We start from the raw sequence: 27,910 nt of genomic DNA on the forward strand, positions 1-27,910 counted from the left end.
GCATTTGTTATCTCTTGTCTTTTTGATGAAAGCCATTCTAACAGGTGTGAGGTGTTATCTCGTTGTGGTTTTGACTTGCATTTCCCTGAGGATTACTGCTATCAAGCACCTTTTCATGTACCTGTTTGCCATTTGTATGTCTTCTTTGGAAAACTGTCTGTTCAATTCTTCTGCCCATTTTTTAATCAGTTTGTTTTCTGCTATTGAGCTGTATATGTTCTTTATATATTTTGCATATTAACTCCTTATCAGATGTATGACTTGTAAATATCTTCTCCCATTCCATAGGTTGCCTTTTCATTTTGTTGATTGTTTCATTTGCTGTGCATTTTTAATGTTTTCTTGATGTCTGCCATATTTGATAGTGCTCCCCTAATCTGACTCTTTATTCTGTGCTCTATCTATTTAGATGATACATTTTCACCTTGTGATCAGATTTCACTATTTCATGAAATGGCTCTTAATTACTCCAGAATATATGGCTCTTTCTTTTTTCTCATCCTCCATCCCACAGGAACTCACAGAAAAACATAGGATTTTAGACTGTGTGGTAACTAAGGCTTTTTTTACCTCTAAGTTTTTAGAAAGCTCCCAGAATTAAGAGCCTATTTCTCAGATTCACAGACATAGAGAACATACTTGTGGTTGCCAAGTGGGGGAGGGGTGGACTGGGAGTTTGGAATTAACAGATGCAAACTATTATATATAGAATGGATAAACAACAAGGTCTAACTGTATAGCACAGGAAACTATATTCAATATCCTGTGATAAACCATAATGAAAAAGAATTTTTAAAAAGATCCATTCTTACACTAAAAAAAAAGAGCCTGTTTCTTATTGTATAACTTGGGACCTAATCAGGAGAGAGAAACCACATACTAATTTGAACATGTAACAAAGAATTATTAGTGCCACTGCAATGAGAAGCCCACGCGTCGCAACAAAGAGTAGCCCCCACTTGCTGCAACTAGAGGAAGCCCATGTGCAGCAACGAAGACCCAACGCAGCCAAAAATAAATAAATAAATAAATAAATAAATAAATAAATAAATAAATAAATTTGAAAAAAAGAATTATTAGCTATTGTGGGATTGAGGTAACAAGGGATTAGCCAGTAAAAGTAAAGAGAACGCTAAAGAATAAAGGAATAGCAAATTAGTGTGGGAGAGTATCTCTAAGACTGTGAAGGAACACCCAAGGAAGCGCCTCCCCTGCTTCCCAGGGATGAATCCAGACCTTATAGGGAAGGCATATCCATGGCTCACAGCATGGCAGCTGTCATGCCACACTGGTTGAACTCACTGGAAATCTACCCTCTGAGGTTCCAGAAAAAGCTGATCATAGGGAAGTGTCTCATTGGAAATATTCCACTACAAGCCATCTGAGAGAGGTGCCAGGATAAACTGCTGGGTTCTGGGTGCTTCTGGCTGCAATGCACTGCAGAAGCTGGGTGCTTGGGAAGCCATATGAGTGGCAGGAGCTGGGTGCTAAAGAAGTGACCTGCACTGCAAGATCTGGGTGCCTGGGAAGCTGCATGTGCATTAGGAGCCAGATGCTGCTAAAGCCACCACACTGCTGAAGCCTGGTAATAGACAAGCTGCCCTTGCTGGAGGAGCCTGCTGAGTGAGCTCACTAGAACCAGGAAGCAAAATCCCTTCCTCCAGTGTTTTCCCATCACCCTGTATTGACAAGGTTCAACATCATGCCAGATGGCAAAGGAAAAAAGACTCAGATCCATTTTTGTAGAGCGGGCAAGGAAGGGTGAATTGGGGATTGAAGGGCAAAAAATTGATAACTGTAACACTTACTCTTCAGTTTTCTGAAGCCAAGCATGGAAAATATTTAGTAAACTTAAATTTATTGAATTTGGGGAGATAGGCAGAGGAGGATATTTTTCTCTCTTTCAGAAGGATCCTTCAAATATTTGATCAGAAGAATTCAAAAGACCATAGATTATATTTGGAAAGGGAAGATAATTGCATGAAATGTTAATAATTTCAGGCTCTGTGTGTTAATTCTCTCTGTTATAACACAAAACTGTGCCAAATTTAGTATCAATATGAGTGGTACTGTGTCTGCTTTATACATTCATAGCAGATATAACCTCCCTAGAGGTGTACTAAAATTAGAGCTGATATCAAGGACAATACCTTCTGAATATGCACAGAGGAGCAAAGCAACAAGCTTAGTATAACTGTATCCTCTCTTACATAAGCATTCTCAGGTGAATGGGTGCATTCAACAAATCAACTCTGATCTTGGGTCATTCAAGGACCATGTTCCAAGTTATTGCTCTGCCATCTCCTAGAGTATTGTTGTGCATCATAAATGGTATATAATTGTTTTGCATAGAGTAAGTGTTCTAGAAGAATTTCATATTACTATTTTCATTATTGTCATAAGGACTCTTCCATTTCTCTGTTGGGTGGTTGATGTTGGGTCATTGTTGAGTCCTCTGGGCTGGGGAAGGGGGAATGGGGGAGATTTGCCCACTGTCTTAAAGCCTGGCCTAGGAGTGGTACATATCACTTCTGCTCATATTCCACTGGTGAGGACAAAGTGAGACTGGTAAACGTAATGCCCAGCTATGTTCTATTACTATAAAAGAAGAGGTGAATAGATTTTGGTGGATGGCTTGCAGTTTCTGCCATAGATGGTTTGCCCTCTCCTATTTGACACTTGTTGAAAGCATATATTTTTCCTATAGATATAGAGGAATTGGTATTTGAGGACTATAAATTTAATGTACATGCTCATAATGGTTCAGAGGGAAAAGCAAGAGGAAGCAGAGAGATTATTAACGTTTTAGACCTAATATGTAATAAGGACATACATTCTGAAATATTTCTTCCATTCAGGCTTACCTTTAACAGACTTCAGTTTCTTCTTCTGGTTACTCTACTCACTGCCCTGACTTCCTACATAGTGGATATAGATTCTCAGGTTCAAATCCCATCTCTTATTTATTTAGCTATTTTTTTAATTAAGTTTTTTTTTTTTTTTTTGCTGTGTTGCATCTTCGTTTCTGTGCAAGGCAAGTGGGGGCCACTCTTCATCGCGGTGCACGGGCCTCTTACTATCGCGGCCTCTCTTGTTGCGGAGCACAGGCTCCAGATGCGCAGGCTCAGTAGTTGTGGTTCACAGGCCTAGTTGCTCTGTGGCATGTGGGATCCTCCCAGACCAGGGCTCGAACCCGTGTCCCCTGCATTAGCAGGCAGATTCTCAACCACAGCGCCACCAGGGAAGCCCTATTTAGCTATTTGATCTTCAGCAAGTTACGTAATTTCTCTGTGCTTCTGTTTTCTCATCTGTGAAACATGATTGATAATGATAGCTACCTCTTAGGGTTTAGTGAAGATTAAATGAGCTGCTTTGTGTAAAGCACTTGGAAGTGCCTGGTGCATCATAAATGGTATATAACTGTTTTGCATAGAGTGTTCTAGAAGAATTTCATATTACTATTTGCATTATTGTCATAAGGACTCTTCCATTTCTCTGTTCATCCTGTCCAAACTCCATATACCTTCTATTCTCTGATAATTGTTCTGGAGTCATTTTCATTTTTTTCTCTTTCTTTTTAGATGAGGATAATGGGCAAACCCAACAACAGAGAATTTCTGGAGAAGTTTCATTACACTGTGAGAAATTTGGTCAGTCCATAGGAAAAGATTCATTGTGTTCCATTGTAGAAGAACTGTGGCAAGATAATGACCGGCTAGAGAGATATCAAGAAAACCAAAATAACCCTTTAAGTCATGTGAAAGTGTTGATTAAGGAGAGGGGCTATGAATGTAAAAACATTGAAAAAATAATTCACGTGAGTACCAGGCTTGTTCCTTCCATTAAAAGACTCCATAACTATGACACATTTGGAAAGAGTTTGAAGCATACTTTAAACTTACATAATCATAATAAAAGCAATGCAACAAAGAACTTTGATAAAATTTTTAGAAATGGTAACAATTTTGCCCATAGCTCTTCTTCTACTAAGAATGAGAATGCTAATACAAGAGCAAACTCCTGTGAACTTCATCAATGTGAAAAACATCTTGGCCACAAACAAGTTCTCACCCACCATCAGAAAATTCATACTGAAGAGAAACTTTATGTGTGTACTCAATACATACAGACGTTCACCCAAAAGTCACATCTTTTTGAGCATCAGAGAATTCATGCTGGAGAAAAATCCCATGAATGCAACAAGCGTGAGAACGTCTTCACTCAGAAGCCGCAAACTGAGGTACCTCAAAGTGTTTACACAAGAGAGAAACCTTTTATATGTACTCAATGTGGGAAGGCCTTTACACTCAGGTCAAACCTCATTACACATCAGAAAATTCATACTGGGCAGAAACCCTATAAATGCAGTGAATGTGGAAAAGCCTTTTTCCACAGATCATATCTCTTTAGACATATGAGAATTCATACAGGAGAAAAACCTTATGAATGCAGTGAATGTGGAAGAGGCTTCTCCCAGAATTCTGACCTCAATATACATCAGAAAACTCATACTGGAGAGAAACACTATGCATGCAGTGAATGCGGGAAAGCCTTCACAAGAAAATCAGCACTCAGGATGCATCAAAGAATTCACACAGGAGAGAAACCTTATGTATGCACTGAATGTGGGAAGGCCTTCATCCAGAAATCCCATTTCAATACACATCAGAGAATTCATACTGGAGAAAAACCTTATGAATGCAGTGACTGTGGGAAATCGTTCATTAAGAAATCACAACTCCATGTGCATCAAAGAATTCATACAGGAGAAAAACCTTATATATGTACAGAATGTGGAAAGGTCTTTACTCATAGGACAAATCTCACTACACATCAGAAAACTCATACTGGAGAGAAACCGTATATGTGTGCCGAATGTGGAAAGGCTTTCAGTGATCAGTCAAATCTCATTAAACACCAGAAAACTCATACTGGAGAGAAACCCTATAAATGCAATGGCTGTGGAAAGGCCTTCATATGGAAGTCACGCCTCAAAATACATCAGAAATCTCATATTGGAGAGAGACACTATGAATGCAATGAATGTGGGAAAGCCTTTATCCAGAAATCAACACTCAGTGTGCATCAGAGAATCCATACAGGAGAGAAACCCTATGCTTGTCCTGAATGTGGGAAGGCCTTCATCCAGAAATCACACTTCATTGCACATCATAGAATTCATACTGGAGAGAAGCCTTATGAATGTAATGACTGTGGAAAATGCTTCACAAAGAAGTCACAACTCCGGGTGCATCAGAAGATTCACACAGGAGAGAAACCCAATATATGTGCTGAATGTGGAAAGGCCTTCACTGACAGGTCAAATCTCATAACACACCAGAAAATCCATACTAGAGAGAAACCCTATAAATGCAGTGACTGTGGAAAGACCTTCACCTGGAAATCACGCCTCACTATCCATCAGAAATCTCATACTGGAGAGAGACACTATGAATGCAGTAAATGTGGGAAAGCTTTCATCCAGAAAGCAACACTAAGTTTGCATCAGATAATTCATACAGGGAAGAAACCTTATGCTTGTACAGAATGTCAGAAGGCCTTCACTGACAGGTCAAATCTCATTAAACACCAGAAAACTCATAGTGGAGAAAAACTCTATAAAGCCAGTGACTGAAAATGCCTTCAGCTGGAAATCACAACTGGATATGCATCAGCTGTCTCATAGTGGAGAGATGAGGAGTGCCTGATGCATCAATCATTGTGCAGGGGGAGTAGATATGATGGACTACAAACAGCCTAAGTGAACAGAAGGCAAACAAAGCCAAGTATCCTTCAGTCAGGTGGAATACAAGTTGATATGCAATTATATGCATAGGGAGACACTTCAATAAAGCATTTGAGCAATAGCCCTGTTTGGTTTTATGATTCACACAGGTACTCTCAATCTCCTGCAAATGGTAGAAATAGAGACCCCAGGAGATGACTTGTAATCTCCTATGTTTCACTTTTTGGATAAAGGGCTTTATAAATTCAGCACAGATTTGTCCTTCATACCTTGGGATGTAAAAGTCCTTAATACTGGCCATTTTTTTTTTCAACTTTCTAGGGTGGGGAGAAGAGTATTCATTGTTCAAACACCTCCAGGGCACTGAAGTCAAGGCAAAAACCAATTTGGGAATGTATAATAGATCTATGCGTAGAAGCCAGAAGTTTTTTTTATCATTGACATTTAAGACACAGAAAATATTGCCCTGAGAACCGTTCTTTCTCTTCCCTTTGAGAAGTCACCATGGTATATTTTTTAAAAATTAAATATAATTTTTAAACTTAAAGTCTGACTTTATGCATTGGCAAATTAAGCATAGCTCTAGCCTGTGTTACAGGAATAGAGTTATTAAATGTTACACACACCTAAAGGTGGCAATTGTTCCCTCATTAATTCTATGCTGTGGCAGCAGGTGATTCACACTCGAAAATGGTAGGCATACCTTCTAACCTGTATCAAAAAAGCTATCATTTATGTAAGCTGCAGACCATAAACTTCTTATCCCCTTAGTAACTGACCCTAAGACAATGAAACTGAGCCACAACACTCTGGACTTCCCATCTCATCCACTGAAGCTTCTGCTTTCTTTGGGATTTCTGTTTGAAAAACAATGGTTAAGAAATTGGATTTCAATACATAAAACTTTGGTGGTTTTTCTTCCAATTTAGTTAATTTGATATATTCATTTCCTACATGCACATTAAGAGTAATTTTGTGTACATTGCTATGGGATAAAGTCATGTTGCATTGTAGTTTTTTAGCCTAAGATATGATTATAGTTTATTATAGTTGAATAACTGGAAGACTTCTCTAGAAAGAACACTGCTTTTTTTAAAGCACTGATATATAAATGCTTTCTTGATTTCAATTAAATGTTTTTTGCAATACTCATAAGAAAGGGGCTTTCTTTTTAGCATGTAATTTTATTTTGTTTTTAAACCTTTTTATTAAAGTATGCATACAGAAAATGCATATACCATAAGCATACAGCTCAATGAATTCTCACAAACTGAACACTGATCAAGAAACAGAACATGACCAGCACCCCAGAAAAACTCCCTGTGCTCCCTTCCAGGCCTTACTGTCCACCTACCCCGCCAGGTGAACACTACCCTGACTTAAATAGCTTTGTCTGCTTGGTATTTTATATAAATTGAGTCAAACAATTATATTGCATATTTTGGTAATATACTCTTAAGTGTCTATCTTCTTTCATTCACATTGTAAATATGAGATTTGTCCATATTGTTGAATGTAGTTATGGATAATTCATTCTTATTGTCATGTTTTATTCCATTCTGTGAATACTCTACAATATATTTATCCATTCTGTTATTAATGGACATTTGTGTTGTTTGCAGCTTGGGGCTATTGGGAATAGTGCTACTATAAATACTTTAGTACCTGTCTATTGGTGAACATATTTATGAACTTCTGTTAGGTATATATCTAGGAGTTGAACTGCCAGGCTATATGGTGTTCATGCTCAGCTAGTTTATAAAACTAGTTTTCCAAAATGGCTTCACCAATGTACACTCCCACCAGCACAGTATATGAGTTCTATTTGCTCCACATCCTTGTCAACACTTGGTATTTTCCATCATTTTTACTGTAGCCATTATGGTGGATGTATAGTGATATCTCAGTGTGATTTAATTTTTCTTTCCTTATCCTCCAATCTCACCATCTTCCCAAGACAGTTGACTGATATCTCAGATCTGAAACCCAGGCATGGCTCTCATGTGACTGTACCATTTTACATCTCACCAGCAATAGTAAGCAATTAGTAACTTTAAATCTTTCCACACAAAAATGCCCAAAGCTTGATGGTTTAACTGGTTAATTGCATTAAACATTTGAGGAGAAATAATATCAACACTCCACAAAATCTTTCAGAAAATAGAGGAGGAAGGAACACTCCCCAACTCTATGAGGCCAGTATTACCCTGATACTTAAGCCATACAAACATATCACAAGAAAATAAAACTACAGATCAACATTCCTCATGAACATAGATGTAAAAATCTTCAACAAAATATTAGCAAAATGAATCCAGCAACATATAAAAGGATTATACATCATGACCAAGTGGGGTTTATTCCAGTGATATAAGGCTGCTTCAACATTCAAAAATCAGTCAACGCAATCTACCATATTATATATACAAGGTAAAGAGGAAAAATCACATGATCTACAAATTCAATACAACTTTATCAAATTTCCAGCAGACTTTGTTCCCCAGAAATTGATAAGCTAATCCTAATATTTATATAGAAATAGAAAAGACCAAGATTAGCAAACAGGAATTTGCTAAAAAGCAAAGTGGAAGGACAGTAACCTCCCAATTTCAAAACCAGAAAACTACAGTAATCAAGACAGTATGGTACTGGCATGGGGATAGAGACATAGATCAATGGAACAGAACAGAGAGTCTAGGAATAAACCCTGATACTTACGGTAAAAATATTTTTTACAAAAGTGTGAAGGCAATTCATTGGGGAAAGAAAAGTCTTTTCAACATTTGGTGCAAGAATAATTACATATCCACATGCAAAAAGATGAATTTAAATCTACACACCATACTAAAAATTAACAAAAAAATGATCAGATATGTAAATATGAAAGCTAAAACTATAAAAGTTTTAGCAGAAAACATAGGAGAAAAATATCTGTGACCTTGTACTAGGCAAGGAATTCTTAAGTAGGACACCAAGAGCATGATCCATAAAGAAAAAATGATAAATTAGACTTCATCAAAATGAAAAAGGTTTAAACTTCAAAAGGTACCATTAAGAAAATGAAAAGACAAAGCACAGACAGGGAGAAAACACTTGTAAATCATTTACCTGATAAAGGACTTGTATCCAGAATATATACAGAACACTTACAACTCAATAAAAAGAGGACAAGCAACCCAGTTTAAAATTAGGCTGAAGATTTGAAGAGATATTTCACCAAAAAATATATACAAATAAGCACATGAAGAGATGCCCAACATCATTAGTCATTAGAGAAATTCTAACTAAAACCACAATGAAATACCACTTTATATGTACTAAAACGGCTAAAATAAAAAAAAACAATTATAATAAATGTTGGCAAGGATATGGAAAATCAGGAACTTTCCTACATTTCTGGTGTGACTGCATTAAAATGGTATAGCCATTTTGGAGAAGTTTGGCAGTTTCTTAAAAAGTTGATCATAAATTTACCAGAGGACCCAGTACTGCCATTCCCATTATCTACCCAAAAGATATGTAATGTTTTCGTGCAAACACTTACACTTGAATATTCATAACAGCATTATTCATACAAGACAAAAAGTGGAGACAATCCAAATGTCCATCAACCAGCAAGTAGATAAACAAAATGTGGTATATTCAGCAATAAAAAAGAACAAATACTAATAAATACTACAGCGTGAACTGTTCAACTATGGATGAACTTCAAAAACATGCTAAGTGAAAGAAGTGAGACACAAAAGATCTAGTATTGTATTTGCCTATTGTATTTAAATGAAATGTCCACAAAAGTAAAATACAGAGATCTGTAGATTAGTGGTTGTCTGGGTGTGAGAATGGGAATCGTCATTAACTGTTAATTAATACAAGGAATCTTATTGGGGTGATTGAAATGTTACAGAACTTGATTGTGATGATGGTTGCACAACTAGGTAAATTTAATAAAAGTCATTGAGGTGATCCTTAATTCCATTCCTGTTTAAACATCTGGGTTCCCTGCCATAACATCTGTTGCCACCCATATCTAGAATGAAGTGTTGTCTTGGAGCCTGTTGTACATTTAAGAATAAACTTTTGTTTTTTTTAAAAAGGTCATTGAACTGTACAATTTAAATATGGATCCTAAATTATACCTCAATAAAGTTGTTTCTTTTCCAGAGTTGTTTTGGCTATTCTACGTCCTTTACATTTCCATATAAATTGTAGAATAAGTTTGTTCATTTCAACAACAAAAAAAGCTGCTGTGATTTTTACTGGGGTTGGTTTGAATCTATAGACCAATTTGGGGAGAATTGAAATGTTAACAATACTGAGTTTTCTGACCCATAAATCAGGTATATCTCTCTTTTTAATTTCTCTCAACAATATTTTGTAATTTTCAGTGTACAGGTCTTTCACATCTGACAAATTATTCCCTAACTATTTCACATTTTGATGCTATTTTACTTGGTGTTGTCTTATTTCCACTTTATTGTGTAGTATTCATTTTTCATTTCAATTACTTATTGTTAATTACTAGTATATAGAAAAGCAATTGATGTTTGTATGCTTATCTTGGGCAGAAGTTGGAACAGTCCCCACACAAGACTGTCCTCACTCTGACACCAACTGCAAGTTCAAGGGTTCACCCTCAGTTTCAATAATTCAAATCCATCCTGTAAAGCCATTACATGCATTTTCATATTTTTATACCAATTTTATTACTCTTCCTCTCTGATCTACCTTATGATAAACTTGTGTGGAACTATTTAGCATAGAGATTAGCTGATGGTTAGCTAAATCCAATTCTTCCTTAAGCTAGTCATTTGCCATCAGTGTTATATCCTGAAAAGTCTTTAACTCAATTTCCCCATGTATTTGACCATCAATATAAATATAGTCTTAGCAACAACGGCAGTGTTACACCATATTATAACATGATAGTAGATGTAATCTGCATACAACACCATACCTATAGTCAACATAATATACTGTACATTTAAAATTTGTCAAGAGAGTAGATGTCTTGTTAAGTGTTCTTTCCAAAATAAAATACTCAAAAGATATTGGCACATTCATCTCCCAGAACAATATCACTCAGGTTTGCAGACTTCTATTTGACCTTCTCAGGTTCCAAAAGTAGGAGTAGTCTTGGCAACATATGGCTTCATTCTTTCTGGCATTTGGTTTAATTGAGTTAAGAGACAATATCACCTCTTACTCTGAGCTTTTCGGGCACCAATGTAATGGATTTCCCTTGTTGCATAACCTATTTATTCATTCTTTTACTCTCAGCTATATTCCTTCTTCTCTCCATTTATCATTGAATTTGATCCAAACTTTACCACCTTTGGAGGGGACAATAGGTTTGGCCACTGTGCTGGTCCAGATTGCCAGCAGCAATACCAGTCTAGCAAATGCTTCCCCTTCAGTCCACTCCCATTTATATAGGGTATCATCACAAGTACAGAACTAGTGGTCTATCTCAACCACTAGGTAATACAGCTGTATTCACTGTCAACCCTAAGTTTGCCAAGTTGGGTGAAGGCACAGTCTATCAATCACATTATGCCTTTAGGAATTCTGATGCAAAAGTATGAAAGTACAATTAAAGTTTCTTGCCTAGGAATCATCCCAGCTTCTGGCCCCTGCAATTGCAGCCCTGGTCCTGGGACCACTGAATCAGGTAGGAATAAAAGAACATTGAAGTGTTGTGGGGGGAAACTGTATAGTCATACCAGCATCTTCTCCCACCTCCTCTTCCCCAGATTCTTCTGAAAAGTGAAGGAATCTATCTATTGGAGACCCTCTCTTGGCCACCCTCATGTTGAGGGTGAGCACACACTGTAAAGATGTGTAAGTCAGCCCTGCATGCCCTTATCTCTCCCAGTTTTAGACAACAAATATTTCAGTTGCCTGTTCTAAGTCTCTATAAAAGCACCACTCCTAGGATACCTCTTTGCTCATTGTTGGACGCTACAGATTGTTATTGTGGACTGAATTGTGTTCCCTCAAAATTTATATCTGGAAACCCTAACCCTCAATGTGGTTATATTTGGAGATGGGTCCTTCAAGGAGGTAATTAAAGTTAAATGAGGTTGTAAGGGTAGAGCCCTAATCCAAAAGGACTAATGTCCTTATAAAAAGAGGAAGCAACACCAGTGGTGTACAAGCACAGAGAAAATGCCATGTGAGGACACAGTGAGAAGGTGGTCATCTATAAATTGGGAAGACAGGTCTCACCAGAAACCAATCCTACTGGCAGCTTGATCTTGGACTCTCAGACTGTGAGGAAATAAATTTCTGTTGTTTAAGTCACCCAGTCTGTGGTATCTTGTTATGGTAGCCCAAGCAGACTAATACAGTTGTAAAGTGTGTTCCTTGGTCTGAAGAATGTAACTCGGTGGTTCAAATTGGTACAATATCTTCTGTTCTGGTCATTTTATAGTAGTATGAGCATTTGCATCTCCCTCCAGGTATGCACAGCTCGGTTCAGAGTGTCTATTCCTGTCAAGACCCATTTGTAGCCTCTCCCAATTTGCTGAAAAACATTAATCTACACATCCAAGAGCTCAACAAACTCCAAGCAGGATAAATTCAAAAAGATCATTACCCAGACACATCATAATAAAAATGCAGAAGGGCAACTACAAAGAGAAAATCTTGAAAGCAGCAAGAGAAAAATGACTCATATAGAAGAGAACCCCAATAACATTCACAACTGACTTCAAAAACAACAGAGGCTGGGGCTTCACTGGTGGTGCAGTGGTTGAGAGTCCGCCTGCCAATGCAGGGTACACGGGTTCGTGCCCCGGTCCGGGAATATCCCACATGCCGCGGAACGGCTGGGCCCGTGAGCCATGGCCGCTGAGCCTGCGCGTCCGGAGCCTGTGCTCCGCAACGGGAGAGGCCACGGCAGTGAGACACCCGCGTACCGCAAAAAAACAGAGGCCAGAAGGCAATGGGATGACATATCCAAAGTACTGGAAGAAAAAACCTATCAACCAAGAATCTCATATCCAGCAAAACTATCTTTTAAAAATGAAGGAAGAATAAACACATTCCCAGATAAACACTCAGCTTCTTGAATCTGTAGGTTTGTCTTTTACCAAATCTAGGAGGTCTTCAGCAATTATTTCTTTGAGTAGTTCTTCAGTCATGCCCTATTTCTCCTCTCCTCCAGGACTATTAAATATTTTGTTATAATCCCACAAGTCCCTGAGGATCCATTCATTTTTTAAAAATATTTCTTTATTTATTTGGTTGCACCAGATCTTACTTGCAGCAGGTGGACTCCTTAGTTGTGGCATACGGGCTCCTTAGTTGTGGCATGCAAACTCTTGGTTGAACATGCATGTGGGATCTAGTTCCCTGACCCGGGCCCCCTGCATTGAGAGCGTGGAGTCTTAACCACTGCTCCACCAGGGAAGTCCCCCATTCATTTAAAAATTTTATTTTCTCTCTGTTGTTCAAACTGGGTAATTTCTGTTCTTCTATCTTCCAACTCACTGATTTCTTCATCTGTTTCTCCACTGAGCTCATCTTTTGAGTTTTTTATTACGGTTATTCTATTTTTCAGTTCTAAATTTCCATTTGGTTTTTATTTATATCTTCTATATCTTTGCTGAGACCTTCTATTTCTTTTCTGTGACTCTATTTTGTCATCTGTTTCAAATGTGTTCATAATTGATCATTGAAGCATTTTTATTATGGCTACTTTAAAATCTTTGTCAGATAATTCTAACATCTCTGTCATCTTGGTGTTCACATGTATTCCTGATTCTTGGTGTGAAAAGTGATTTTCAATTGAAAGATGAACATTTTCATGGAATTCCCTGGTGGTCCAGTGGTTAGGACTTTACGTTCTCACTGCCATGGCCTGGGTTCAACCCCTGGTCAGGGAACTAAATTCCCACAAGCTGCACAGCCAAAAAAAAACAAAGAAAGATGAACACTTTCTATATTATGTTGTAAGATCCTGGTTCTTATTTATGGCTGCACCACGGGGCTTGTGGGATCTTAGTTCTCCAACCAGGGATTGAACCCAGGCCCACGGCAGTAAAAGTGCTAAGTCCTAACCACTGGACCACCAAGGAATTCCCTAAACCTTCTGTCTAAGCTGGCTTTTTCTGACACCACTCCAGCAGGGAAAAGGAGTGGAGGATGCCAGTTTGTTAATGCCAGCTATGGGAAGAAGTCTAGTTTCCCCACTCAGTCTCTGTTAATAACAGAGTTGGGGGGCTCCTTGCTACTGCTGGGCAAGACTGGGAGTTCCACAACCAAGTAGGACTCCACTATTTCCCTGGCTGGAAGGCGTAGCAGTGCCTCCCTACTGTTTTCCACATGGCCACCAATGACACCACCCTAGGGGAAAAGAGAGGGGTGCCTTGATGCTGATATGTGAGAAAGGAAGTCTAGGCTCCCTGTATGGTTTCCACTGACATCATATAGGTGAGGGCTCATTACCACCCAGTGGGGACAAAAGTCCTGGCTTCATAGTCGATTTTTTCTGACACCACCTTGGCAGGGGTTTGGCATGACTTTTACAGTCTGTTCAGGGTGAAAATATAAGCTCTTCACTTGGCATTTATTAGCATGGATGGGAGTTGGACCACATTTTTTTTCTATACTGTTGGGATCAGTAAAGCAACTATTTTCTGAAAGTTTACCATATTGTTAAGCTGCCCATTCCCTGGTTCTTTTACTAGACAGAACTGGCTTTTGTAGGGTCTTTTTTCTTGTCTGGGCCCATTGGCATTTCTAGGTTGCCAGGTTCTCCACAACTGTCAGATATATGAGGCAAAAAGAAAACCCATAGAACAAATGTTCTTCCCCCCCGCCAGCCGTGCCACACAGCTGTGGGATCTCAGTTCCCTGACCAGGGATTGAACCCAGGCCATGACAGGGAAACACCAAGTCCTAACCACTAGGCCACCAGGGAACTCCCAATGTGCTCTTTTCTTTTGGGTCCTGAGGTCCTTAGCCAGCTTGCCTCCTTCACTCCACCTTTCTGAGTCAGCTTATGTTTGTTTTATAAATATCATTTCCAAAGTTTTTTATTGTACTTAGCAAGAGGAATAGGGAAAAGTGCATCTGCTCCATTCTCCCAGAAGTGGAAATCGTGTAATTGGGTCTTTTAAAATATTTCCCGGGCTTCCCTGGTGGTGCAGTGGTTAAGAATCCGCCTACCAATGCAGGGGAAACGGGTTTGAGCCCTGGTCCAGGAAGATCCCACATGCCACAGAGCAACTAAGCCTGTGCACCACAACTACTGAACCTGTGCTCTAGAGCCTGCAAGCCACAACTACTGAGCCTGCGTGCCACAACTACTGAAGCCCACGCGCCCTAGAACCCATGCTCTGCAACAAGAGAAGCCACTGCAATGAGAAGCCCGCACACCGCAAGGAGGAGTACCCCCGCTCGCCACAACTAGAGAAAGCCCGTGCGCAGCAACAAAGCCCCAACTCAGCCAAAAATAAATAAATAAATGAATAAATAAATTAATTTAAAAAATATTTCCGAAATCTCTACTTACTTTCTGAGCATGTGGAATACATTTACAATAACTTTTAAAATATCCTTGTCTGCTAATACTAACCTCTGTGTCACTTCTGGGTTGGTTGATTGCTTGATTATTCTCATTACTTTTCCTATTTTCTTAACTCTTTTCACGCCTGGTAATATTTGATTGAATGCCAGACATTGTGAATTCTATTTTGTTGGGTACTGGACATATATGCATTTCTATAAGTCATCTGGAGTTTTGTTCTGGGACACAGCTAAGTTACTTGGAAGGAGTTTGATCCTTGCACATCTTGCTAATATAATTTTTTAGGTGTATCTGGAGCAGTGCTCAGCCTAGGGCTAATTAATCCCTGCTACTAAGGCAATAGCTTCTTGAATTATCTACCCAATGCCCTATTTTTCCAGTCTAGCTATTGAGAACAGACACTATTCCCAGCCCTGTGTGAGCATCAGACACCATTTCCTCTTATCCTTTCAGATGGTTCTCTCCCTGGCCTCACACACATGTGCTGATTGATAGTCAACTGAATACTCAAGGAGGACCCTAGGCAGATCACCCGGATCTTCTCTCTGTGCAGTTTTCTCCACTTTGGTGGTGTGTCCTACAAATTCTAGCTGCCTTGTTCTCCCTAGACTCTCAGTTCCTTCTCAACTCAGGGAATTCACCAGTCTCTTCCTCAGTTTCCCCTCTCTGTGCAGTACCCTGGAAACTCTCTCGAGGAAGTATGTTGGAAAAATCATATGACTCACTTCATTTGTTTCCCTTTCCTCAGGGATCATTGTTCTTCATTGCCTAATATCCAGTGTCTTGAAAACCGTTTTTTTTTTCTCAATGTACTTTGTCTGGTTTTTGTTCTGTTTGTTCCTGGCATGAGGGTAAATCCAGGCCCTGGGACTCCATCTTGGCTAGAAGAAGTCACAGGCAGGAATTTATAAATGTGGAGATTCGTCCATGGAGATCATCAGTAACAGATATATTTCAGTTGGTGTGATTTTTATGAATGAGGAATATTGTAACCTGGGTTTGAGACAAGTATGCCAATGAACCTGTATCTATAAACAAGGAACTTGTATCAATTAAGTGCTCATCAGTGTGGGATATATTGGGAAGTATTTAAGAAAGGGGAGATATGTCAATGTAGGCTGTCAATGAGATATTCTCCAGTAGGTGAAAATTTATGTTCAACTGGGATTTTTAATGTAAAAAAATTCCAATGGGAAGGTATTTGCACATCAGTAGATTTGTAAATTGGGTTGTCAATGAGTGATATGACTTCGGTGAGTATTTAAGAATAAAGAGATTTGTCACCAGTGATCATCAATAGAGTTATACCTGGTTGAGGGGGAGAGGTTTTTATGAATATAGATCCTGGTAAATGTGGAGCTATCACTTAGGGATACATTGATAGGTGTATATGAATGGAGAGATATACAACAGATATTGTCAGTGGGGTATATGTCAACAAGGGTATTTATAATGGGTATATTTTTAAAATGAGCTGGGCAATAGGACATATGCCAATAGTCAAGTGTTTAAAAACAAGGCAAATTGTCATCAAAGGTTATAAATAGGTTACACCATCAGGTGGGTGTTTATAAAGACTTTTCAATGGACAACAACAATGGAGTATGTATTATGGAGGTTATTTATAAAAAGAGATTTTTCAACAGGGATTATAAATAAGAAAGATGCCAGTGGGTGTTTATGCATAAGATTTTTCAGTGGCAGACTGGTGATATGTCAATAGTTTTTATTTCTCAGTGAGGAGATTTGTCAAGAGGGGTCATGAGTGGAGATATTTTAAGGGATTTTTTTTTGGAATGGGGTGATTTATTTTCCCCCAACAGGTTAAGGAATGAAAGATTTTCCAGTGAGTAGATATTTATGAGAAGGGAAATTTGCCAATGGGGATTGTCAATGGAGATATGCCAGTGGAATGAATATTTGTGAATACGAAGATAGTGCAAGAGTGATTGCAGGAGGCTTTATATAAACATCTCCCCTTGATTGTGCATGTAACCTGTGAATGTGATGAGATATAATTCCATGATTATATTACATTATGTAGCAAATTAATTGCAAATGTAATTAAGTTTACTAATCAGTTCGCCTTAAAATAGGGAGATTATCCAGGTGAGGCTAATCTAGTTAAGTACCTTAGCCCTTCAGAAATGCAAAGTTTTCTCCTGCTGGTGACAAAAGAGGATGCTGGAGAAATTGGAAGCATGAGAAGCATTTGGCACGTCCTAATTGACTTTGAAGACAAAGAGGCCCACATTGTAGGGCATGCAGTTAGCCTTTAGAAGCAGAGAGCAACCACCACTGGCCGACAGCCAACAAAGAAATGGGAACCTCAGTACTACAACTGCAAGGAACTAAGTTGTGCCAATAACATGAATAAGATTGAAATGGATACTTCCTAAGAGCCTCCAAAAAAGAGTCCAGTGTGGCCAACACTTTGGTTTTGTGAGACCATTAAGCAGAGAACCCAGTCAAGCTTACTTGGACTTCTGACCTGTGAGATCATAAATGGGTGTTGATTTAAGCTGTTAAGTTTGTGGTAATTTGTTACACAACGATAGAAAACTAATACAGTATTTGCCAGCTGTGTATTTGTGAAAGAGGGGATATGCCACAATGAAGAGAGGGTACTTTTCAAGGGAATTATTTACACAGGGCTTGGGGATTTGTCATCTGTTCTTGGCAACAGTAGAGATTTATAAACATGGGGATTTGTCCACAGTGAGGACTGCATAATGGAGAATTGTTATGGGTTGAATTGTGTCCTCCAAAAAGATACATAACCCCCACCACTTCAGAATGTGACCTCACTTGGAAATAGAAGCAGGAACATTATCGCTTTGGGGATGGCTGTCCTCAGAAGTCTTTGAAAATGTTGGTATTTTTCAGTGGGGGGATTTGTACACTAGAAATTAGTGTATGAGCATCACCATAAGAAAAACATTACAAATGAGTATATTAAATATTTGTAATGTCTTTGAGTTTGTCAAAATCATGAGTTAAACTAAAGATGCCAGAGGGCATGCAATTATTACTACTAATATTATACATTATTTCCAATATTATAAATTATCATTCCTAATAAAACATTATTTGCAATAACGTAAATGGTCATTACTAAGATCTATCACTACTGTTATAAAATATATTTACCATTACTATTACTAATAATAACTGTAAGGCCAACTGGCCCGAGGCAGGGGAACGCAATCAGATTCACAGGTTGCATCAGACCGAAACTCTCCGGACCACCCAGTTCCAGAAACTGACCTGGAGACTTTCCGGACCACCCAGTTCCAGGGACTGACCTGGGGACTTTCCACCCGGCCCAGCCTTCCCGCCTTTCGAGGGGTGGGACTAACGGTCCCAAGACTGATGCAACCTGCACCCGGATATTGCCACGATACCTGAAGAGACCACCAAATAAGGAATAACCTGCGCCCTCCCGGATTCACCACACCCCTTTCCCTTCTTCCCCTATAAAATCTTGCCCAACCCTCGCCCGGGTGCGACTTCTCTGGCCCCTTTCTCTCGGACCAGTGAACCTCGCCCGGGAGCGCTCCCTAATAAAGCTCACTTGAAGCTTTCCTCTGTTTCGCGGTGCCGTTTGTTAAGATCCGACCTTACAATAACTACTACAGAGAGCTATATGCCTAGCACTGTTTTAAGCACTTTACATATATAATGTCATTTAATATTTACACTGCCCGTATGAGTTAGGCATTATTTTTATCCCCATTTTACAGATGTAGAAACAGGCATAGAGAAGTAATATGGTTTCCCCAAGGACACAGAGCTAGGAAAAGGCAGGATTTCTTTCTCATTCGTAAGTGGGAACTAATTAATTGTTTTTCTTTAAAAAATATTATAAGGAATCAAATTAAGAAATACTGACTTAGTTAATATCTTTTTTATTTTTATAATATTTCTTAAAACTTTATTGAGATGCAATCCACATACAATAAAATTTACCCATTTAATATGACAATTAATTTTAGTATATTCACAAAGTTGTGCAACCATCACAATAGAATTTTAGAATATTTTCATCATCCCAAAAAGAAACCCATTAGCAGTCACTCTCCACTTTTCCCACCTCCCCCAACCCCAGCCCTAGGTAACCACTAATCTACTTTCTGTCTCCATAGTTTGGACATCTCATACAAATGGAATCATACAATATGTGGTCTTTTGTGACTGGCTTCTTTCAAGTAACATGTTTTCAAAGTTCATCAATTTTGTAGCATGTATCACTACATCATCCCTTTTTATTACTGAATATTTTATTGTATGGATATACCACATTTTGATCAATCGTTCATTAGTTGATGGATATTTGGGCTGTTTCCACTTTGGGACTACTCTGAATAATGCTGCTGTGAACATTTGTGTGTATGTTTTTTATGGATATATGTTTTAATTTCTCTTGGGTGGATACCAAGGAGTAGAATTCCTAGATCATATGGTAACTCAATGTTTAACATTTTAAGAAACTTCCAAACTTTCTTCCAAAACAGCTGCACCACTTTACATCCCATTAACAATGTTAAGATGAGTCCAATTTTTCTACATCCTCGTCAACACTTGCTATTGTCTATCTTTTTTATTCTAGCCTACTAGTGGTTGTGAAATATCTCATTGTGGTTTTGATTTCCATTTCCCTAATGCCTAATGATGCTGTGAAGCTTTTCATGTACTTAGGTCATTCATATATCTCATTTGGAGAAATGTCTATTCAGATCCTTTGCCCATTTTTTTTTCCTTTGCCCATTTTTAAGTTGGGTTTTTTTTTATTACTGGGTTATACACGTCCTTTATATATCTGAGATACACATCCCTTATCAGATACATGATTTGCAAATATTTTTCCCATTCTGTGGGTTGACATTTTACTTTTTTTTTTTTTTTTACATTTTACTTTCTTGACAGTACTGTTTACCACACAAAAGTTTTTAATTTTGATGAAGCCCAATTTATTTCCTTTTTGTTTTATAGTATGTGCTTTTGGTGTCATAGCTAAGAAACCATTAAGGCTTCGGATTTGAATACAGATTTGGCTTCAGTGTTCATGTTCTTCATCATTACACTACATTGCCTGTCTAGCAATTGTCACTGTTAGTAATATTACACATGAAGTTATTATTATGAGAGTTTTGTGTTTTGATTGGAAAAAATATCCAAGGGGTGAATACACCCATAAATCATCCTCCAACCCTATCACAGACCTCAGAAGGATTCTGGGTAGGGACTGTGAGACCCATTTTTTTCAGGGAGAAGTACTGAGGGCTGGGTGAGGGTAGGGCCAGCCCCCAGGCTACCCATGGAGCTGGACCCCATGCTGCACACCTCACAGGACTGCCAACCCCTTGTACTTCCTCTCAGCCATCAGAGATTCTTTTCCAAGCAGAGATTCACACAGAGACACATGGAATGTGGGGGTGAGGGGTAACTCATTTTACTCACCTTAATGGATTTTCTAGAAGGGTAATGGGAGGAAATGTAGTGACTCACACCAGGACTCTGAACTAAATAGCCTCTCTGTAGGGTCTGCTTCTCCATAGCAGCCACAGCTAAAGGGAGCACCTGGAAGGTGCTCCCTCTGGAGCCTGCAACTCCCACTTGCTGTTTAATGCCTGAGGCCACATCCAGTGTATACAACAGTCCTTGGTGTTGAGAAACGGCAAAAGCAGAAAATAAGCAATAAGACATGTGAACATACCCAGGATTGAGGTAACATCAGGGAGGGTAAAGTAACCTATTCCATGTATTGGGGAACTGCCAGAAGCAGCAGGAACAGTCTGTGGTTCCAGACAATAGGTCAGGGCTGAGGAAACATCCCTGGACACTAGAAAACAGCCATAGGGACCAGGAAACTGTCATGGCAGTGATGTGAACAGTCAGAGAAATTATCAAAAGGCCAAAGGACCAGAAAACAGTCCTTGTAGTTAGAGGACAACCAGAGAGACTAGAACAGGCAAATGGAAGAAGAAAACATCCCTAAATGTCATGCAACAGCTAGAAATACCTAGGAGACAGCCAGACAGATAAGGGAACAATCTCAAGCTGAGGGCACAGCTAGAGAAACCAGGAAACAGCTAACGGGACAAGGGGATAGTGTCTGGACCTGAGGAACAGAGGGATCATCAAACATCTGAAGAGACCACAAAACAGTCCTTGTATTTGGGAGACAGTCAGAGGGGCTACAAAAGAGTGAGAGCAACAGATCCAGAGGATCAGGCCAAAAACATCAAAGAAGAGTCTCTGAAGTGCTGGGAAAGGAAAAATAAAAAAGCAGTCTGCAGGACTGGGGAACCACCGGAGTCCAAGGAACAATTGAAACAGTCAACAAACCAATTTACAGAAATCAGGGAACAATGACTGGTCCTAATAGAGGGTCATCAGAAACTGTGGGGAGTAATCACAGGGATCAAATATAGTATATTAATGACTAGTGGGAATTCAACAATCATGGGAGCTAATACAGCACCGGCAGATATGGTTATGGGGACTCATGGGAGTCAAAGACACTGTACTGGCGACCAATAGAAGATCATCAGAAGCCATAAAGGGCTCTAATGCAGGGTAGGCTCTAATGAGTCCCAGGCATTATGCTGGGGCTCATGAGGTCAATACATTGTATTAGAGGATGAGTAACCTGCATCCACAGGGATGGGGGTAGCGAATGGGCTGATGCTGGGGTGGAGACAAAATCACTTTAGTGGTGGCTAATGGCTAATCAGCAGGGTAATAAAGTACTAATATGGGATCAGCAGACACTAGTCAGATTTTTTATGAAGAGCAAAGACACTCTACTCGTGGCGAAGATTAGAAGACACAGTGGTGACACTAATTAATATAGGATCAGTAGCAGATACTGTGATTGAAAAACGTGAGGCAAAGGCTCTAAACTAGTAGCTGGTAGTCAGTAGTCTCAGTGTTGAGGCCAGTATAGGGTTAGCAAACATGGTGATGGGCTCTAATGTATGGTCAGCATGCACTGTACTGGGACATCATTGCATTCAGACACTGTATTAGTGGCTAATGGGGGATCAACAGGCACAGTGATGATGGTTAATGCAGGGTCAGCAACACTGTGATTGGGACTTATGAAGGTCAAAGACATTGTACTCATTGCTAATGGGTGGTCAGCAAGATGAGACTACTGTGGAATCAGCAGATACTGTGCCAGAAGCTCATGGAGGTTAGTCTCTGATCTTGTGGCTAATTTGGAATCAGCAAATACATTGCTGGAACCTCATGCATATTGAAGAAACAGTACTACTGCCTAATGGAGGATCAACAGACACTGGGATCAGAGCTAACGTGGGGTCAGCAAACTCTACTCAGGCCTCAAGGGGTCAAAGACACAATACTCGTGGTTAAAGGCGAGGGAGAGGGACTCAGCAGCAGACACAGGGATTCAGCTACTGTAAGGACAAAAAACATGGTAATGGGTCCTCAAGGAGGTCATACTCTGTGTGGGTGTCTGACAAGTCAGAAGACATTAACGTATGGTCAACAGATGCACTAATAGGCTATAATGTAAGGTCGGATGACATAGTGATGGAGGCTATTTAGGGTCCTCAGGTAAAAAACTTGGAACTTGGTAAATGGGGAATCAGAAGATAGAGTGACAAGGTCATGTGAGTTCTGCAGACATTGAGCTGGGGCTCAAGAGATCAAAGTCACCATATTGGTGGCTAACTGGGGAACAGCAGATAAATATTTGTGCAACGGTGCTGTGTTGTGGGTTCATGGGGGTCAGAGACACTGTACTCATGGCTAATAAAAAACCAGCAGACATAGTGAGGGGATCTAATGTAGGATGAGCAGATACTGCGATTAGAACTCATTGGATTAAATATACTGTATAGTGGACAGTGGGGAATGAACAAAGTGGTGAGAGCCAGCATGGGGTCAACAGCCACTGCATTAGGTATAAATGAAGGTGATGACACATCGCTGGGAGCTAATGGGAGGTCAGCAATCACCATGTTGAGTCTAAAAGAGGGCAAAAAGACATGATACTGAGCTAATAGATCATCAGTCACTAAGCTGGAGGCTAAAGGAGTGAAAAGACACTATGCTGTGAGCAAATGGAGGTCAGTAAAAATTGTAATAGCAGCTAAAAGGGGTGGCGAGACATGATGTTATGAGCTAAAGGGGGTCAGCAGACTCTGCTGGAATAAAAAGTGTGGGAAGACAAGCTATTGTGAGCTAATGGAAGGTCAGCAGACACTGTGCTCTTAACTAAAGGTGGTGATAAGAACTGCTATACGCTAATGGAGTGGGTGTTAGTAGACACTGTGCAGACATGTGATGGGGGTAAGAACTACATCATGGTAGTCAATGCTAATGGAGGATTAGGAGAGACTGTGCTCAGGCTATTGGGAGCCAAATACACACAGTAGTATTGGCCAGTAGGGATCACCACATAGGTGATGGTAGCTAATGGAAGGCCAGCACAACCCATCATGGGGCCTTAGTAAAGGTCATTTTCATGGAGCAAAACCATTTCTAAAGCCTTGGGAGGACCAAGTCTCCCATTGCCAGTGTCTTTCATCTGATCTAGTGGTCAAGATTCTTGGTTTTCTCCCAAGCAGCCCACATTTGACTCCTGATATGGGAACAAGGAATTCTTTATTGTTGTTTTAAAATTTTAATTGAGATATAATTTATGTACAATAAAATGCACAAATCTTAAGTTTACTCATTTGATGACCTTGTGTATCCCCATTAACACCCACTCCAGTCAAGATACAGAATAGTTTCATCACCCTGGGAAGCTCCCTCCTACCTCATAGGAGTTAATTCCTACCCCAGAGGCAATCACTGATCTGCTTTCTGTCACTATAGATTACTTTTATTTATGTTTGACATTTTCCATAATAATAATAATTTTAAAACATCAAATTTAATTTTTTTAATGGATGAGATGAAGATTGGAAGAACTGATGAGATATCATCTTGATAAACTTAATAATTAGTAAATGAGGATGAGGGCATGCTATATACAAAGTGAAGAAAGTGTAATATGTATATTCAAGTGTATGCTGTATTGGGGGACATCTGGTGATTAATTCAAATATCCTGGGTTGTCATAATCATTATGGAACACTCAGGGAAAAAAGCAAAAAAAAGTATTTAATTTAGCATCAATTTACTATGGCACAGTGCTACCAAGTATTAAAGGTAAAGGATTCACTTTTGCTTATCAAAAAAGTGCAAGAGAAAATATTCACAAGGTTGAGAGGTTTATCACTAATAGACCTCCACTAAAGAAAACTCTAAAGGATATTTTTCAGGCAAAGAAGAAAATGATCCTGGAGGAAATGCAGAAAAGAATGAAGAGCAATCAAAGTGGTAAATATGTGGGTAAAATAAAATGAATATATAAAACAAAAATGTTTTCTGGGGAGACATACACACACATGTATACACACACTTATATACATATATATAGATACATATATTACATATAAATATACATATACCCCATAATACATAATATTTTAATATATATGTATATACATGTACATGAGCAAATTTTCTATTAAAAGATTAACTTTCAAAGACAATTTCTTAGAGAAAACCATACAATACTATTTAAAATTTTAAAAGGTGAGTTAAATAAAGACAAACCATATTCATGGATGGGAGGGCTTAAGCCATTTTACACCTTTCAGATCGGCAACAATTTTCAAAAAACAGATAAGTCCTGGTGAATATGTGCGAAAATGTAAACTTTTTCTCAAACTGCTCATGAGAGTGTAAATTAGTGCAATTTTTTTAACTTTAAAATTTAGTCAAGTTGAAAAACTTCTATATCAATCAGAACCCAGTTAGGAGACAGAAACCATACTGATTACGAGAGAACTTATAATGAATTTTTAACTAGTGATGAAGTTATTAACCAGGTAACTTAAAAGACAAAAAGAGAACATTAAAATTATCATGGAGGTAGCAACTGCAGAAAGCAGCTGGCCTAGGGTAACAAGGGAAGAAGTTGGAATTATTAAAAATAGAAGGTTGGAAGCAGGGTCTCATGTGACTGGGATTCATACCTCTAAGGAGGTGGCACCAGCCAGATGCTGCTAGGTCTCTGAGGGGGTGGGGTACCCTAAAGCTGTTAGTGCTGGAAAAGTGAAAACTGGATTAAACTGCTGCTACCATGAGGAACTGCTGCTGCCCAAGTGAAGAAGCAATGCTGGGCTGACAGATGAACAGGGAGCCAACCAGAAGGAAAAAAGGAGCAAGTCCCTTCTTCCTTCCACAGACTCAATGTTTATATTTAGTATCTCTTACTGGTAGGACCCAACAGGGAGTAGCAGCTGGCAAGACAGAAACGTGTTCTGTAGTCATGGCCCCAGCATCACAAAGCCGAGTATAGAAGGGTAGGTTTGGAGCTGAAGCACAATAGATTAATAACTGGCATACTGTCTACACCCTGGACCCATCATTTCCACTTCTAGATTTAAACACTAAACACAAAAATGATACAAATGTCTTTCACTAGGGGAATGGAGAGACAAATAAATATATTTATCAACATGGATAGATCTTGGAAATGTAACACTTTGTGAAAAAAAGCAAGTTGCATAAGTTTAAAAATAGTGTGATACCACTGATGTAAAGTATTTAAAAGAAATACAGCATTATATATTGTAGACTTCATATTACAAAGAAAAAATTTAGGGTAGATTAAAATTCTAAATGTTGAAAGTGAAACCTTCACTTTAGAGGAAAGTATAGGAGAATATTATCACCTTGAAACCAATAATGTGAAAACATAAAACCTCAGCAGAAGAAAAGAGTTTAAAAAATTAAATAACCAGTCACAGTCTGAGAGGAGATATTTGCAACACACATGACTGAAAAAGGATTTTTATATTTTCACATATTAAAAGAAAACAAGAAAAACAACATTTAAACCAAGAAGTAAAAGATAAACAGCCCATTAGAAAACAATGAGCAAAGGATATGAACAGTCATTGCACAGACGAAATAAAACAAATGGCCAGTCAACAGGTAAGCCAATGTTCAACCTCACCACTAATTAGGGAAATCCAAATGAAATGAAAACAACAATGAGCCACTCCCTAAGGCGATCAGGACAATTTTCACACCAACATAAGAGCCAAATTGTTACAAGTGCACTCTGTGTGCACCAGTAATCAGATGGCCCAAAGAGCTTGGTCAAATGGTGAGGGGAATCTTCTTAGAGAAGCTTTCTCCATAGTACAAGGCAAGGGCTGGCCTAAGTGAGTTCTCTGATGTTCTCTGAGGTGTGCTTTCTGGCAGAAGGCTTTCCCACATCCTTGACATTCAAAGGGTCTCTCTCCTGTGTCAATGAGGCATACTTGCACATAGAAGGCATTTCTGCATTCACTTCATTCATAAAGTTTCTCTCCTATGTGAGTTCTCTGATGTTGACACAGGGATTTCTTCATACTGAAGATTTTTCCACATTCACTACATTCATAGGGTTTCTCTCCTGAATGCATTCTCTGATGTTCAATGAGGCGTGCTTTGACATAGAAGGCATTACCACATTTATTACATTCATAAGGTTTCTCTCCTGTGTGAATTCGCTGATGTATTCCGAGAGATGAGTGCACCCTGAAAGATTTCCCACATTCGTTACACTGATAGGGTTTTTCACCTGTATGAGTTCTCTGGTGATTATTGAGAGTCATCTTCATTCTGAAGAATTTCCCACATTCACCACATTTATAGGGTTTCTCGCCTGTGTGAATTCTTTGATGTTGGTTTAGGGATTTTTTTGCACGAAAGTTTTTCCCACAATCACCACATTCATAGGGTTTCTCCCCTGTGTGAGTTCTCTGGTGTTGAGTAAGGGATATCTTAACACGAAATGTTTTCCCACATTCGCCACATTCATAGGGTTTCTCCCCTGTGTGAGTTCTCTGATGAATCATGAGGGTTGCCTTCTCAGAAAAGGTTTTCCCACACTCAGTGCATTCATAGGGTCTCTCTCCTGTGTGTGTTCTCCGATGTAGAATGAGTTGTGACTTCCTGCCAAAAGATTTTCCACATTCATTACATTCAAAGGGCTTCTCCCCTGTGTGAGTTTTCTGATGAGCAATGAGGTATGATCTTGCACTAAAGGTTTTTGCACATTCACCACATTTATAGGGTCTCTCGCCTGTGTGTATTCTCAGATGTTCAATAAGATTTGATTTCCTGCAGTAAGTTTTCCCACATTCATGACATTCAAAGTTTTTCTCTCCTCTGTGTGTTCTTTTATGTCCAACAAAGGCTGTTCTCTTGTAGAAGCCTTTCCCATATTCAACAGTTTGATCCAAAGTTTGAAGCTTCTGATGCTGAAGGTCATTATCATGACTGAGGGCATTACCCCCAACAGAATTGTTGGCACACAGCAGTGACAGAGAGCCTTTAAAAACAAATCAGATCATATCTCTCTCACTCAAAACCAACATAGGCTTTCCCTTGTCACAGTGTAAAATTAAAATGCTTAACAAAGCCTATAAAAATTCTACATAACTTAGCCCCCGGCTAACTCTCTGATATCACCTCTTAACACTCTCACCACCCACCATTAAGCCACACCAGCATCTTTGCTGTTCCTATGATATATTGCTCAGACTAGGCTT

General features: G+C 39.1%; 2 protein-coding genes across 3 annotated transcripts in view; one reads left to right on the forward strand and one right to left on the reverse strand.

The window, feature by feature from the left end:
- Positions 1-9,908, forward strand: part of ZNF41 (zinc finger protein 41) — a 58,939-nt gene extending 49,031 nt beyond the window's left edge. The window contains exon 5 of the mRNA XM_030764228.2: positions 3,582-9,908. Coding sequence (XP_030620088.2) covers positions 3,582-5,635 — 2,054 coding nt within the window. The 3' untranslated portion in view covers positions 5,636-9,908. The remainder of the gene's footprint in view (positions 1-3,581) is intronic.
- Positions 1,039-27,910, reverse strand: part of ZNF157 (zinc finger protein 157) — a 56,319-nt gene continuing 29,447 nt past the window's right edge. For both annotated transcript variants that reach the window (XM_089904986.1, XM_089904987.1), the window contains exon 4: positions 1,039-27,690. In XM_089904986.1, coding sequence (XP_089761112.1) covers positions 26,666-27,690 — 1,025 coding nt within the window. In that variant the 3' untranslated portion in view covers positions 1,039-26,665. The remainder of the gene's footprint in view (positions 27,691-27,910) is intronic.

The sequence above is a fragment of the Delphinapterus leucas genome, chromosome X (genome assembly GCF_059928025.1).
Source record: "Delphinapterus leucas isolate spDelLeu-1000000601 "Yukka" chromosome X, BTC_Dleu_Yukka2, whole genome shotgun sequence".
NCBI classification, from domain to species: Eukaryota; Metazoa; Chordata; class Mammalia; order Artiodactyla; family Monodontidae; genus Delphinapterus; species Delphinapterus leucas.